The sequence below is a fragment of the Diadema setosum genome, chromosome 1 (genome assembly GCF_964275005.1).
Source record: "Diadema setosum chromosome 1, eeDiaSeto1, whole genome shotgun sequence".
Lineage (NCBI taxonomy): Eukaryota > Metazoa > Echinodermata > Echinoidea > Diadematoida > Diadematidae > Diadema > Diadema setosum.
Genome location: NC_092685.1, coordinates 34601071 through 34618559, shown reverse-complemented (window position 1 = coordinate 34618559; position 17489 = coordinate 34601071). Strand labels below are relative to the sequence as shown.

The window sequence follows — 17489 nt, the reverse complement described above, 5'->3', positions numbered from 1 at the left end:
GTGGCGAGAACAATGATTGATATATATTTGGTATTTAACTACTATTACCACGTGTTCTCACCACCTTTCAAGTAGAGGAAAGTTCACCATATTGGTGTGCTTGTTGTCAGTTTTTCTTTTATTGTCCTGTGCATATGTTATTGTGTATGTATTTGCCCTGCATTTGCTGTTTCCATTGTTATGTCCTGGGCTTTCTTCTATGTTTCTTGTATTCTTTACCTTTGTTCAGTTTGAATATATTTTTCCGTAACGTGATAAAAATGTCTATAGGCTAGCAAAATTTGCAAAGAAATCATCGTAAACTGTATGGAAAATATTCATCACATATTGGACGTGTCTTCTTATTTGTTTCTTTATGTTTTTACATTCATTTGCCAAATGTATTTATATATTGATTAAAATTCATAACATTTGATTTATTTACATAATGTATTTCTTCCTTCACTTGTTCATGTAGGTAGCCATTTTTATCAACAGTGGCAGGTCAAAGAGGCATCTTAGATTATCTGAACCTATGGCTTGTAGCTTATATGTACATTTAGTGAATGCTGAGTTAATGGTGCATTGTTAACCATTGTGCCCTCTTCTTTTTTTAAACTAAACCTTCAGGATTGGAGCCTATGATTGTAGGGAAGCATACACTATTTGTCAACATTGGTGAACGCTGCAACGTGGCTGGCTCTAGGCGGTTTGCAAAGCTGATCAAGAATGATAACTACGATGTGAGTAATTCATTTGATATAGTCATTCCATTGGATTGGGTCTGTCAGTTTCATGCTGTTCAGTGGAGCAAACCCTTATTCTGACAAATGACATCAACTGATTTGGCTATTGTTTGTACTTAGACTGTATTAGAAATTAAAAAAAAAAATGTATGATGAGTAAATGGGAAGCCTGTGTAATAGATTTTCTCTCTAAATATTTTATTCTTGATCTCTCTTGAATTTTTGTAATCAAAGTTATGATGTGGCTGTATAATGTTTTTATAACATGATGTGACTATGTAATGTTTTTATAACAATTTGATTTGGGAGTCTATGGCCATTTAGCTACATCTCCAACCAGACGGAGACAGATACACTGAGTTTTTGTTGAGCCCACCGGAGGTGAGGGGAGACTAAGGGATCGCCTGCGGCGTCTGTCCGTCCGTCGTCCATCCATAATGCTACAAAAACTTGAATACCTCTCTACTGAGGACTTCAATATCAATCAAACTCGGAGGGAAGAGTGGATATACAAAGTTACACATTTTACCAAACATGAAGGTCATCTCAAGGTCAAAGATCACAAGCAGGGGTCAATGAACTTCAGGGCCCAATGTTAAATTTTTACGCGCGTTTCCTTTATGTCTCATAACTTTTGATATATATGTCTGTTTGTGACTACACTTAGATGGTAGATGTCCCTTGGGGAGTTGAAGGTCATCACAAGGTCAAAGGTCACAGAACAGGGGTCAACAAACATTTAGGGCCCAATGTTAAGTTTTTATGACGCCTTTCAATTATGGCTCATAACTTTTGATCCCTATATCCGTTTGTGACATAGGGATCATACACGATCCTGTATGAGACGTGATGTGGTGAGACGTGATGAGACATAAGTGGTGATATTTTCATCTAAATCTCTCCTATTCTATAACATTTCAACCTGGACGGTCGTTGTGCTCTTGTGGGATAAAAATGTGAACAAATCTACTACAAGCTGGATATTGAGAGACATGTTCTTCGCCTGAAATAGCAAGTTTTGCTGACAAACTGAGTCCAGCGTCACATATCTGAATGTGTAGTCCCACATGTTGCTGTCTTTCGACTTCGCCACCTGATTGAAGTTTGCGACGAGAATTTTGAGCCCCGACTTTAAAATGGTTTGATACATTCCGCTACGATAAAGTCTACTGTATATTTCGTGTGGCATTTTACACTTCAACTCTTGTTTGTGGTTCTTATCGGTATGATGGAATACATAACGTGTTTTGGTCGAGTGTTTCATATGCCACAGAGATATATGCTTTGATATTGTGTGCTTTTCGACGCCATCTTGTCTTGGAACTGAACAATGTGTAAGATCGAAGCCTACGGTCGAACAAATAGAGCAGATTGCTCGTGACATAGACAAAGAATCTTTTCAGAGCAAGGCTTTCATAGAGGCAATTGAGTCAGTGGTTTGTAAGGCCATTGAAAAGAAGCTTGGAGAGTTCGTGGATCAACTTGAAAAGACCAAGGGGCAGATGATAGATTTGGAGTCCAAGCTCGATCAGAGGACAAAGGAGGTGTCTTCTCTCACAAAGAATCTTGAAAAACAGGCTTCTATTGTCAAGAAACTGCAGGACAATCTGAACACTTTGGAACAGTACTCCAGACGCAATTGCTTGATGGTATTTGGAGTACCGGAATCAAAGTCAGAGAACACAACCAAGGTAGTCCGCGGCATATTTTCCCGACACCTGGGCATTCAATTGAAGGCTGATGACATCGACAGGTCGCACCGTATCCAACCGCGACAAGGGCTGGAAAAAAGCAGAGGCAACAATCGTCGCAAGACACCTACGAGACCGATCATCGTGAAGTTCACAACGTACCGGACACGTAGCGAGGTCATGTCAAAAGGGACAGGGAACGGGATCGACGAAAACCTCACGAAGCAAAACTCCGAACTTCTCCAATCTGCGAAAAGGGTACCACGAGTCAAAGCTGCATGGTCGTCAGATGGTCGCATCCTAGTGTTGGTCCCAACTACGAATGGTGGAACAATGATACAAGTTCATGGCAAGGAAGACCTAAATAGACTCTAAGACCACCCCTTTTTTTTTTCTTTTTTTTTCTGTAAAGCAGTTTTATAGCAGTAAAAGAAAGGAAGCCCCCTTTGTTATTTTTTATGGGACCCAAGTATCCATGTGTTGGTTGTCAAAAATCTATTTGAAGTAATCAAAAAGGAATTCAGTGTACACGATGCTCTCAGTGGCTACACATGAAATGTGCTGGTGTATGTGTTAAAGATTGTGATAGTCCAAATGTTGAGTTCTGGAACTGGAAATGTTCAAATTGTCAATTTACTTACCTTCCGCTGAACACTAGTAAAAGAGCAGAGTGTCAATGATGAACTATCTGATAATGATGAAAATGGAATAATTCATTCTCCTATGAAAAATTCATTACATTTTGCAGAACTGAAGGGCAAAGGTGTCAAGATTTTACAGTTGAATATCCGTAGCTTACTACGAAACTTATGTGAGATAAGGTGTATATTACTCGAAAATGATGTGCAAGTCTTAGCTCTAAATGAAACATGGTTAGATGATTCTGTCTCAGATAATGAGCTCAAAGTTGAAGGCTATAATCTAATTCACAAAGACCGAAATAGAAATGGAGGTGGCGTTGCAGTGTATATACGAGACGATATGAAATATGAATTGTTAAATCATCCATAAATAACAAACCTTGAAGTAATACCAATTCACATGAGGTTTGATTATGAAAAGGCAATTATATTTGTTACATGGTATAGACCGCCAAACATTGGAAATGATACATTTGATTTGTATGAACAATTTCTGACTTTTGTTGATTCTTTTAATACTGATATTATCATGGGCGACTTAAACTGTGATCTATTAAAAACGCCACCGTCAATACAAACTAGAACATTAAAACAAATTCATGATATTTTTGCATTACCCGAAATCAGTGTTACGGAACCTACACGAATCACGCGTAACTCAGTGAGTTTGATAGATCATATCCTTACAAACAATCCAGAGATGGTTAGTACATATGGTGTCATTCATAATGGTCTGAGCGACCACTCAATGTCTTATTTGTTATGGAGATGCAAAACTACTAAATGTAACCCGCGTACGATAATATACAGGAAAATGACAAATATAGATACTGAATTGTATTTGGACGATTTAAGAAACCAAACCTGGAGTATTGTAGAAGATATTTCAAACCTTGATGATGCTGTTAAAGTGTGGGAAGAGCTTTTCCTTGAAGTAGTGAATAAACACATGCTAGTGAGAAAGACACGTGTCAGGAATAAATACTTACCCTGGATGACTATGGAGATTATTGTATTAATAAGACAACAAGATAAGTTAAAAGGAAAAGCCAAAAAGGTACATATGCATATTTTGGATGGAAATGATGAAAATCACAAACATATTTTAGAAGCTAATTATGATGAATTATGGGAAGAATACAAGCCAATAAGAAACAGAGTTACTTCACTGATTAGGAAATCGAAAAAGAATTACTATAAAATGAGGCTGTCAGACAAATCTAGGCCAAATCAACCATGGGATGTGTTGAAGGAATTATCCTCATCAGGCAGTAGACCCAAGTCGACTGATTCAGTCGATGATATTGCATGAGTTAATGATTTTAATGATTATTTTGCAAATATTGGTGTAAATCTGGCATTCACTTACTTACCTTATTAATCGGTCACTGTTAGAGGGCATGTTCCTCATCGGTGAAAATGTGCAAAAATAATACCAGTTTTTCAGTCTGGAGACAAATTCCTGCCTAACAATTATAGGCCGATTTCAATTCTTTCTCCTCTCTCAAAGGTGCTGGAAAAGATTGTCCAGTCACAGCTGTCTCTCTACTTAACCCTAAAGGGGCCGGGCTTTTTTGGCTATGCTCAGACCGGGGGGGGGGGGGGGGGGTGGATTCTGCCCCCCCCCCCCCCCCCCCCCCCCGAGATCTCGGCCATCGGTGGTGCGATCGCGATGAAATTTCGCATGCGTGAGACCCAAGTCATAATCTAAAAGATCGTGTCATAATATTTTTTGAAACAATCAATTTCTAATTTTAATTAATTGATTATGCAAATTAAGCTCAAGATCATATTTTAGCCTAATTAAAAGCATTGAGAGTCTAATTTTTGATCTGTGTATCTGTTTTAGCATATTCAACAATTGTACATCACAAAAAGTTCCAAAACTCATTTCAATTCTTATGTATTTTATTGTTTTCAGAATTTCTTATGTATTTCCTTGTTTTTCAACTCTTGTTTTTTCTTTGTTTTTTCATTGGAAATTGTCACTGACCATTTTTCTACCATAATTAGCACAAAATTAATAAATGAAAATGATTAATTGTAGAAATAATCAGGTTTTTATGACTTTCATGACAGAGCACTGTTTTCCATAGGAAATGTACACAAAATCACAAAATTGTGCCCGTTTTGGGGCGACATTCCGTTACAAAAATGGGCATGGCTTCGCAAAAGTATGCGCGGACGTTGCAAATTTGGTCTCAAAAGTTGTGCGAGACTCGAACAAATAAAGTCAAGAAATTACAGAATTACAGAATTATAGAGTTACAGAATTATAGCGCGAAACATCGAGGGGGGGCGGATTCCGCCCCCCCCCCCCCCCCAGCCCTTTTAGGGTTAAAACATAATAGCATATTGAACCAGGAACAATCTGGATTCAGGTCAAGACACTCAACTGTCACATCATTGTTAAAGGTCACGGATGACTGGTATCGGGCCATAGATGACGGTTGCTCTGTCGGTGCAGTCTTTATTAACCTACGTAAAGCATTCGACGCTGTGGACACAGATATGCTTATTCAGAAGCTTTGTGAAATAGGGGTGTCGAAGGAAAGTTTAAAATGGTTTGAAAGTTATTTGAAGAGACGACACGTTTGCACTCAGATAAACTCGTCGAGATCACGATTACAACAAGTTGATCACGGCGTGCCTCAGGGCTCAATTCTCGGGCCACTGTTGTTTATCATATAGGTCAATGATTTGGTTTATTATATTGAACGATGTAAGGTAAATTTGTATGCAGATGATACAGTGTTGTATTGCTCGGGAAAAAGTGTAAATGAAATAGAGTGTGTAATGAATTCTGAGCTGCAGAACATATGTGACCGTGCACCTCAAAACGAACATAAAGTCGCACACACTGATTTTGCGTGAGGACTGAAAATAAGTGAAATGGGTCAATCTAGCCGAACTTGACTTTTTCATATTTTCTGAAAGAGTGGGTCTTCTTTTACATTATGCTAAAATTTGGCATCATAAAACGGGCAGGAAAGTGTGTTTCTTTTAGCAGTTTATCTCGAACATTTTAGTAGAAAAGTGTGATTAGGTGTGTCTTTAGAATCCCTTTTTCATTTCTGAAAAAACCTTGTCCACACCCTTCACTTTCAACTCTAATAACTTTTGAAAGGATAGTGCTACTGCTTTGAAATTTTGCATTGATTATTGACAGAATGTGTTAGTGAGGCATGCTCAATTTCATTTTAATCTGATAATCCCTTCATTGTTGTTACTCTGGTGGTTTACTTGCTGTTTTTTGTCCCATTCATCGCACAGCCAGCACGGTGTGGTAAAGATTAAGCGCTTGAATACACACTGTACTTCAGAGCCTCTTTTCTCAGTTCACACTTTTCCTGAGTTTGTGCTTTCTTTCCAATATTTAGATAGGTTAGGAGAGTCCATTTGATTTGAGTTATACATCATTTTAAAGCTTAAAGTCTGCTCTTTCAGAATATGGTTTTAACTAAAAATTCATGTTTGGCGACTTTTTGTTTGTTTTGAGGTGCAGTGTCACATATATTTAAATGGATGTGTTTAAATAAGATTAGTGTAAATTGTGAAAAAACAGTATGTATGTTACTGGGTTCTCGTTATAATCTAGTAAGTATATGTAAAAATTTAAAATTATTTATTTCTGGAAATAGAATAGAACAGAAGGATGTTGTGAAATACCTTGGTGTTATGATTGATCAACAGCTGAAATGGGATACACATATAGATACAATGTGTAAGAATATTGTCAAACTGGTGAAATTTCTGGGCCGTTTACGCAGTTATGTAAATACTTCAACTTTGAAATCGATATATACAATTTTTATTCTCCCATTATTTGATTATACCGATATCATTTATGGATCATCGGCGGCAAAACACACAGATAAATTACAAAAATTACAAAATAGGGCACTGAGAATAATTCTTCGAGTAAACCCTTATAAATACGTCTCAAATCAAGAAATCCATACTCTGATGAACCTTCAAACATTAGAATCCTGGCGCAAAGATCATTTGTACTCCATGACATTTAAAGCCATAAATAATTTTTCTCCATTGTATTTAAAAGAGATGTTTAGATTTTCCGATACGCAATATAATCTTCATTCTGTTGGTACTCTTGTTCTTCCAGAACCCAAAACTCAATACTGCCGCAAGTCTTTTAGTTATAGAGGATCGTGTTTATATAATAGTATCAAATTTTTAATTTAAGTGTATTTGCAGATGTATTTTTTTTCTTCTTTTTCTTTGAAGCGTAGATGTATATTTTTGTTAAATTAATTGATTTGGCTTGTTGCCATCATGGTAATAGTGTTTGTATAACTGTAGGGTAGTAGTGGATGTTATTTTAATTTTGTGTAGTGTAGTTTTTGTTGATACAAGTTTGCATATTAATTTCAGATATATCGAGTGTGTTTTCTTCTGGACCCCCCGGTAGAACAGCTCCACCATGAGGGCGGAGCTGAGTAAGGCTATCCAGCCGCAATTTCATGTACTTTTGTGATAATTTCTTTGTATTATTCAACAAGAAGTACTGTACATATTTTTATTTTGCGGAAATAAAATCAATCAATCAATCAACTTGGCTGGTAAATGTCCCTTGGGGAGTTGAAGGCCACCACAAGGTCAAAGGTTAAGGTGGGGTCAATGAACTTCCGGGAGTTAGAAAAACATTCATTTCTTCTACGCGAATGGGCGAGACACATTTTGACACTTCCCTTGTTTTCCCCTTGAAGTCCTTGTAAAATCAGTTGTTTGCAGAGTTTGGCACTTCAGCATGAAAATCAGGAAGTTTTTACACTCATGTTGTATTTTTCCACAGGTTTTGTAGTGTGATACTAGTGAGATTATTTCATTCAATGCTGAACACTGGCACTGGTCCGACAGTCCCAGACCAGTAAAAATCACTCTTGGACCAGCAAATTTTCATGGATTACTATAAAATTTTCTGATCTGACATGAAAGGTAAAATAACAAATAACAAAATCACAAACCCCGAGTCTGGACTGAGCAATGTTGTGTGTAAACATACTGTCCCCTCTAGCAAGAGGCAAAACACTCTGTTCCTCGGATAGGACATAAAATGGAGGTCCCGTGTATGAGAGAGTCACAACTCATGCACGTAAAAGATCCCGCTTCATTCATTCATCGCAAAGAGCAGGGTGTTTAACTCGGTGAAGTGGTCCCACTTCACAACCAACTGGACCCCATGGAAGACCAGCTTAGTATAGCAGAATATGGGCTATCCAGCCATCTTCTCAGATGGAAATGAACGAACAAACAAACAAACAAAACAAACATCTTTGGGAAGAGAACACAAGTTTGACTCCATAGACAACTACAATACATCTGGGATGTGTCAATGAAACAGACATTGGTTTTACCAGTAGCATTTTGTGAATTGCGAGACTCTATGACAAGTGTCTGTCAAGGTATAGAGGACACAAAGACACCTAGAATCTCTCCATATGTACCGTTTCTTCAATTTTGTGACAGAAGTTGCCTTCCATTACCCATATATTCCAGAAACTACGGGCCAGTGTCTTTATATATCTTTCTCTTTGACCCAATTGACTTTTTAAAAAAAAGACTCCTTTATAATGAACATGCCAACTAGGGTGAACTGTCTTTGATCGCTACATTTTAAGACGATTTTTCGTGTTACCAAAATGTGTTCTCTGGCAGCTATCTTTGTGTAGAGGAGCTCAACAATTCCGCAATGGCCCATCCATACACTGAGGCTTTTTATTCTCCTAATGATGGAAGTACACTGTATTGCATATCTTTGTAGGAATTCATTATACCCCCGCCAAACGAAGTTTGAAGGGGGTATATAGGAATCAGCGGACAGTCGGGCGGTCGGGCGGTCGGTCCGTTGCAAATTTTGCGTCGCGAACTACTTCCTCAGTTTTCAACCGATTCCCATAAAACTTGGCACAGATGTGTGCCTTGGGTTGTAGATGTGCAAGACGTATTTTTTGACAGTACCCAAAAGTACGTTGCCATGGTAGCGGCATATTATGGGCAAAAATGGCTACAAATCTTGCGTCGCGAACTCCTCCCACAGTTTTTGATCAATTTTTATGAAATTAGGTACAGATGTTCATCTGAATATGTTAATGTGCAAGACACATATTTCCGCAGTGGCAAAAAGTGCGTTGCCATGGTAACGGCATGTTATTGGTAAAATATAGGGCAAAATGCTTCATGGCAAAACTGCTTCATCAGTGTTCTTCCAATTCTCATGGAATTCATATTGAATGTTTGTCTTAGGATATAGGTTACAGCATGACACATTTCTTGACAGTGACAAAAAGTATGTTGCCATGGTAACAGCTCACATATTATGAGCCAAAATGATGGAAAATTTTGTGTTGCAAACTACTTCCTCAGTTTTTGCCCAATTTCCATGAAACTTGGTACAGATGTGTGCCTTTGGTTGTAGATGTGCAAGACGCATTTTTCGACAGTACCCGAAAGTACGTTGCTATGGTAACGGCATATTAATGGCAGAAGATCAAGGAAAGATCTTGCGGATTTAACTACTTCGTCAGTTTTTTGACCAAAGCTTATGAAATGTTGTTTTGACCAAAGCTTATGAAATGTTGTTTGGCGGGGGTATAACCAGTCGCTGTAGCGACATTTCTAGTTACCTCCTGTTTTCCAAATAAAACGTAGAACACACTTTTGAGTCCCGGATATCTAAACATTAGTGCAAGGTGAAAATAGTGAATCTGGTGTTGTGATAAATGGTAAATAACAGTACACTTCTTGGTCATTATCTACCAGTTACCAAAAGTAAAATTTGTATTATGCTGCTCATGGATTAAAGTTTCACCTACAGCTTTTGAATGCCAAATATAGTAAAATCAAGGTAATAGCACTTAACCAGAGATGAGTTGTTGGAAGGTAGTGAATATGAAAAAAGAGCACACTAGAAAGATAGTTTTGAAGTAACTGATGACTTAAAGAACATGACTCACTAAATATGCACAGCCCAATCGCTGTAAAAACACGACAGCGTGTGCGATTGGTACACTGTACATCGTCTTTCACTGATGGCCATTTCGAATAATGGGGAGTTCACACGATCAGAGCTGCACTTTGTGGTCCCGATTATTCAAAATGGCCATCAGTGACAGATGATGTACAGTTCGTACATGCTGCATATAATCTTCATATTCGTCAAGTTGTGAATTGTGTATGTCAATATTAATAACATAGAAATGAAGTCTAATTAATGGAGATTGTCTTTACTGAGTTTGAGGTGACATAAAATGATGTCAAGTATCAAAACTCAACGCGATGGCCATGTTCGCTTCGTGTTTGCTTTGTTGTTGTACACCACCTGGTACAGCCCTGTAGCTTTTTTACAGTGACTGGGCTATGTATAGTTAATGACTCACATGAAACATAATGAAGTGAATTTTTGCAACATTTCTGATATACATGTATGTATGACACCAATGTTGGTAGGCTGATACTTTCTCTACAATACCAAACCAAAATAATGTGATATTTGTTGTGAGCAGGGAGAAAAAAGTGATTTTAGGTATGATTTTCTTTCCCTTCTATAGATTTTAATGACTTCTCTTGTATATTATGTCTTTTTTTTCCCCCTAGTAAAGATGGGCAAGACAATGACAGCTATTCCTTTGTATCCGCATTGTACTTTAGTGAGATGCCACTTGGCATAGTTGTATGATGTTAGACAAGTAACTCTTGAGGTGACTATCAGACTAAAGGAAGTAGCTTGCAGAAACAATTTGCATTACAGGTATTGGGCCACTGTATAACAATCAAGTGTTACTAAAAACTTTCAGTATTTGGGGAAAGGTATATCATAGCTAACAGTTAGAACTTCAACAAACCTTTATATTTGACTGATTTGGCAAGTCATTCGGCTTCAGAAAGTCCACAGTAGTGGATGAAGCTAGCCAGTCAAATATAATGTTTGGTTCAAGGTCTAATTGTTTTTGTTGTGATAAAAGTAATTGTGTAAATCTTCCCTTTTTAAGAGTGTATTGTTCAAGGTCATTAGGTCGACATGCATGCAAATTGTTGCTTGCCTGGATTACTCCCCAAGGAGTGGAGTGAGTGCCCTGTAGGTGCAGCTTGATTCAAGTGTTTGTTGTTGTTTTTTTTTTATGTTTTTATTGAACAATAGATAACATATGTACAAAAATGGGTATGAACACACTTGAAGCAACAGAACAAAGCACTGAAAAATAAGACATAAAAAAGTAATAAAAGAGAGAAAAAAAGAAAAAAAAATGCAGTCGCAGTTAAATATAATATATGCTGACCCGCGGGTATCCTTGATTCAAGTGTTGTGTTTTGTGATAATTTGTTGTATTTAGTGCACCATGTACCACCATGATGTGACAGAGAGGCTTTAAAAAAACGTTGATATTTGATCACGAGGACCTGTCATTGAGTAGCCTTCTAAGCAAAGCAGTGTCTCAATCTGTGACTATGTTTGTTGCAGCACTTCATCTAGTTAGTCAGCGCTGACAAGTTGTCAGTCTCTGACAATAACCATAGTAACAGTCAGTGACCAGAGCATCTCAGCCAATCAAAACCAAGGATTTTGCTGAAATTGTCAGAGACTGACAACTTGTCAACGCTGACTAAATTGATGAAAACCCCCCTGATAGGGTTCCCCTGTGAGAGGAAAAGGTGTTCAAAGATGACTATGTATGTGTAGGTTATTAGACCAAATGCCCATAATTTCAAATGTATCATTGTTCTTGCTATTTGAAAAGAATCAATGCTTAAAACCAGCTACTCACTGTTCAATACACATACCAGTACACGACACATACATGTATTATTTTTTTTTTTTTATGCCTCTGCCACGAAGTGTCACCGGAGGCATAATGTTTTGGGTTGTCCGTCCATATGTCCTTCCTTCCGTCCGTCCTTCTGTCCTTTCATCTTCCCATCCTTCCATAATGAATTTTGTGGACAACGTAACTTAAAAACCATTTGAGATATTGTAATGAATTTCGGTATATGTATGTATGAATGGACGAAGTTGTGCCTATCAACTTTTGGGTGCATAGGCTGAAGGTCAAAGGTCAATTTACCTGCTCTCTTAAACAATATACCCATCCATCCAATTAAACCTAGTTCAAGTGAAAATGAACACTCAATACATTTGTGACAAATATGTGATTTTAATTCTTTGCCAATTATGTGAAACTGTCATCACACATTGTCACAGCGTACTATAGATATATTGGGAGAACCATGCATTATGGCAGAGGCATACCAGTCACCATAGAGCAACATTTTTAGTTTGATGTTGTTCACACAAGTGACTTGACAAAATTTCTGTATGCTCTGTGTGATTAATGGATTATTTGCATTTGTAATTAAGAGTCAGTGATAAATATCAAATTTGTTCCCATTTATCTGTGCAGGAAGCCTTAAATGTTGCCAAAGACCAAGTGGAGGCAGGTGCACAAGTTCTGGACATCAACATGGATGAAGGCATGTTGGACGGGGTCAAAGCTATGACCAGATTTGTTAATCTCATTGCCTCAGAGCCTGACATCTGCAAGGTCAGTTTCATGTGCTGATATATGTTGACAAATGATGTAGTATTTGGTACCAGTGTCTCGCACAGTAACACTAACACCAGTACCGAACTTGAAGTGACAAAGGTAATAATTACTAGGGGCTAGTGCTGGCCAGTGAGAAAAAAGCATGCAAATCGCCTACACAAATGGAGCTCGCTTCAGCAGACATTCAACACAGAGCCCAGCACCAACTATATTCATCATAATTTTGAGGTCAACCGCCCAACACCGACTGATTTCAAGTTTGATTTTATCACCGGTGCTTGTGCTGAGAAAGCACTGGTCTAGCAGTAGCACCAGCACTGAACTTGAAATCACCCACTGTGCATGCTGGTCTCACGCTCTGCAAAACTGCATGTTACTTTTCAAAATTCGAAAGAACTTTACCTCTGAACCATGGGGTTGCTCTGATTACTATTTTAGTTTATTTTATCATCAACAGTCATTTGTTTTCTGCTTGTAAAAGACATTGATTCCTTTATCAAACACAAACTTCTGTTCACTGAAACACAGTGCATGTGTTTCACACATTGGCAACATGTACAGCTGGCATGTATGCATTATCGTTGTGGCAGACTGACTGATTATGGTACAGGGTAAGGGAAACTGGATTTCATGTCACAAATTCTGTTTTTGAACCCACAGAAAATCAACTCATGTGTATATACATTACACATAGCCCAAGTTTGACATTATAAAATTTGGTGTACATTTGCATACTGAGTACATGTATGTCAGAACTTTTGCTGCAATTCTGTTGTACCTGTATATAAGGCGCACCCCCAACTTTTATTATTTCCTGATGCCAAAAAGGTGCACCATATGCATGAGTTTTTATGGTATTTTATTTTTGCTCATTTTTGCATGCAAATATACATGTAAACGGAATTTGCATTTTTTGTGTGTGTACAATCTCTATAGGAGAACAGAATTTCCGTTTTTCCACCATGTTGAAACATAATTCATGATTTTCTGAAACAGAGAAGCCCATTTTTTGTTACGGAAAATTATTGTCCCTAGATACTGGTATGCTCTCGTTCCTTCTAAAGCTGGGAATGTGTTGGATGGGGCTGCAGGGAAGGCTTTTCATGATCGTATAGCATGACTACCTTGTTGTGGAAATGGTGTTCATTGAGTGACTGCCATAAGATTGTAGTTTCTACAGCATTTCTGTTTGTAATCAGACAACAGAAAGCGGGCAGCTGCTCATTGTTGCACCATCTCTATTTGAGATATGAGCTCTTTGGTACATGTATGCGGGTCCCACACTGTGGATGAGTACCCTAGAATCAGCCAGATGTAAGTTTTATAGGCTTGCTCTTTGATAGCCTGTGGGCATCTCCTCAGAGTGCGTCGAAGGAAACCATGGGTGCTGTTACTCTTGCAGATGTTGTTAATGTGGGATTTCCAGCTGAGATTTCAATCCATTGTGACGCCCAAGTACTTTACTTCATCCACAACTAGGAGTGCTGTCCCATAGATGGAATATGAGTTTGATGCAATGATGTTCTTATAAAGCTTGTTGGAAATTTGTAGCACTTCACACTTGTCAGGATTGAATGACATAAGCCACTTTTGCTCCCATTCCTGAACGTTGGCTAAGTCTTGATGTAGAGCTTCAGTGTCCTCACATGACCCTATGGATCGATATATATGAGAGCATCATCAGCATAGAGGCATATGGTGATGAGACACATTTAGGAAGATCATTTAAGAAGAGTAAAGATCCCAACTCTGTGCCTTAGGGCACACCTGAAGACTTGCTGGTAGTGTTGCTCTTGATCCCTTTGATTGTCATTTGTTGGTTGCACCCTTGGAGGAAGTCCTAGATCCAAGATAGAGCTGTCCTCTTATTCCATAGAAGTGGAGCTTGAGCAGGAGCTGCTCGTCCTGGAACCTCAGACTTCCAAGCACCTTTCTGAGGATTCTCTCCACCCCCAGCACTGCCGCTTTTTGGAGTGTTTGCCATTATTATTATTATTATTATTATTATTATTATTATTATTATTATTATAACTATTATTATTATTATTACAAGTATTACTATCATTACTACTACTACTATTACTATTACTATTGTAATATAACTATTGTAATTATGTTAGACATGTCCTCACAGGGATGAATTGGCATTTGGTTTATTAGCACCGATTATTTAAGTGTGGTAGCTGTGATAACAAACTTGTAACCATATATCTTAACCTGTTGAAGATTAGATACTTATACTCTCTGAGTTTACTTGGGCAGGTGTCTGTGAGAAATGCATCAGCTTGTCAGTGCATTAAGGACACAACACTGAAGCCTGGAGTACCCCAAGCTTATGGCATGTCAATCAAATAGTGAGATTAGTGTGATGCGATAATCCACTTTCCCAAAAAATGAGGAATGCTTTGCTAGTAATATCACTACGAACCGTACAATCTTTGCGGCTCTTTGAGATGTTTGGCAAGACCAAATGTTTTTTGGTATACTTGAACCTGAATGATTATGATGTTCTTTGATATGATCTGACCAAGTGTAATTCAAACTTGTGCTGTGAAATGATCATTTAGTGGAATTGTTGAGAGAGGGAGTAAATTAGTCACATTCCAACTGCACAAATTCACAAGCATTTTAAACAATTCTCTTATTTTTGAAGGTCCCGCTGTGTATCGACTCATCTAAGTTCCAAGTGATAGAGGCAGGGTTAAAGTGTAGCCAAGGAAAGTGCATTGTCAATAGTATCAGCCTGAAGGAAGGGGAGGAGGACTTCATTGCCAAGGCCCGAGTAATCAAGAAGCATGGAGCAGCAGTTGTTGTTATGGCATTTGATGAAATAGGACAGGTAAGAGATGTAGCATATCCTCATTGAGAGTTACACACATGCTAAGGGTCTTATATCAAAGTTCTGGGCCCTGTTTCATAAAGCTGTTCGTAAAGTTTCGAACAACTTATGAGCGACTGGTGATCAGTTCTGATGTGTTATACTTATCAGAATTTCCATAATTTAGCACAAGAAGCGATCACCAGTCGCTCGTAAGTCGTTCGTAACTTTACGAACAGCTTTATGAAACACCCCCTTGGAAGTATATATATTGTAATGTCTTTACTGTCAAGGTATCTCCAACTATTTCCTAGGGCAGAGCCAGTTAGTGTGATGCCAATAGTATCACTTTAGTGCCCTCAGTATGAATGCACTTACAGAGACATTGGATATTTACCTGGGGCATAATGCACCTCAACAAAGAGCAGTCTAGGCCTGTACATGACACAAGATATATACAGTGAGTGAAACTGAACGATGGCATCCACTTAGCAAGCTCTTAAATCCATTCTTCAAAGATCAGGTCTGTAGATAGAAAGAAGTATATCAGTAGAAAGACAATAATTTCTATCATTTTATAATTTTTAGACTCGCACGTTTCTTTAAATTAAACAAGTTGTTTTGCCCATCCATACCATTCTGATGAGGGATTCTCGACATTTCAGGTCACAGGCCATGTTCATATAGGCCTAGTACCCTTCATGCCGAAAGAATTCCGAGTCTGCATCAACAACAGACGCCGAACCCTACACACCTGTTAGTAAGCAAACGATCAACGTTGGTGAAGGTGATGGGACAAACTATGACTTCCGAGGCGATCTGGATGTAGCTATCTTTCCAAATCGCAGCTGAGGAAAGATAGCTTATGCATTCAGATTGCCAACGAAGTGATAGTTTGTCTCATTGCCTGAAACCAAAAGTTGATTATTTGCTTCATATTCCACATTGCTGTATTCCTGTTTGATTCCACATCTGAAATCATTTTTTTTTTTTACATCGATGTTACTGTCGGGAACAAGACCCTGGGGGGGGGGGGGGTGGGCGGCGAAGAACACAGCTAGATCTAGTTAGACTAGTCCAAAAACACTGAAACTGTAGATCTGTAGGGCCTACGTGTTAGGTCTAGCGAGAGTTGGAGAGTCTAGACCTAGATCTAGATCTAGGTATCCTCAGGCCAAGCCTTAGGGTTTAAGCAACGTTCACTTACCAATCATGTTGCTAAAAAAACTGGACATTCTGAAATACGGGCAAGGCAACTACACTACGTGCATGCGTGGTACGGTAACATACAAGTCAGCTTTAGATGTGGGCTGGCGATTACAACACTAGCGGCATCATCTCACTGACGCTAAGTAAAAGTGCGTTGCGCTGTGGTCTATCACTTGACCCATGTCAAATGATAGAACACAGTGCAATGTACTTTTATTTCGCGCGTACTCAAAATTGTAAGTTATATCACGCGTTAGGACTGTGTGGACTAAGAGATCAGCGAAACAAAATGACTATCATCATAGACTGTAACGAACTTTTCTTCTCGGGTGATGTGATTGGCAAAAGTATGCTTTATTATGTGATCAGCCCTTGACCAATCCAATAGCAAGATTCTTAGTATGTGGAATATGATATATGATATTTGCCACAACAACCTCTCCAGTGAATGCCCAACTGAATTCCTAAACTCCATTTTGTTGATCCCATATGTGTACATTGGTTACACCTGATCAGTGGAGAGCAATAGCCTCTGTTCCACCCTCAGCCAGATCAAAGACAAAGGAGGTGAGAGAAGTTATGCAACTGTCCCTGATCAGGATATCATGAAAGACCTCCTTACAAATAAACAGTTCCTCTCGGTCATCAAAGAATCTGTGAACAGAAGACTGACAGAGCTCAAGGGAGAGATAGAGAAACAAAAGGGTGACATGATCTTCAAGTTACAAGTGAGAAAAAGGACATGGAGATCGCACTTGTGAAAGAGAGATTGGAGAGACAAGAAAACAACCTCCAAAACATGAGCAATCTTCTGAAGGAACAAGGCACAACTGCTTACATTGATT

General features: G+C 38.4%; 1 protein-coding gene across 1 annotated transcript in view; it reads left to right on the top strand.

Annotated features, from left to right (window-relative positions):
- LOC140235702 (methionine synthase-like) overlaps positions 1–17489 on the top strand; it is a 304954-nt gene that overhangs the window by 52685 nt on the left and 234780 nt on the right. Inside the window, exons 8-10 of the mRNA XM_072315720.1 lie at positions 610–722; positions 12474–12614; positions 15271–15456. Of these exons, the coding sequence (XP_072171821.1) occupies positions 610–722; positions 12474–12614; positions 15271–15456 (440 nt within the window). The remainder of the gene's footprint in view (positions 1–609; positions 723–12473; positions 12615–15270; positions 15457–17489) is intronic.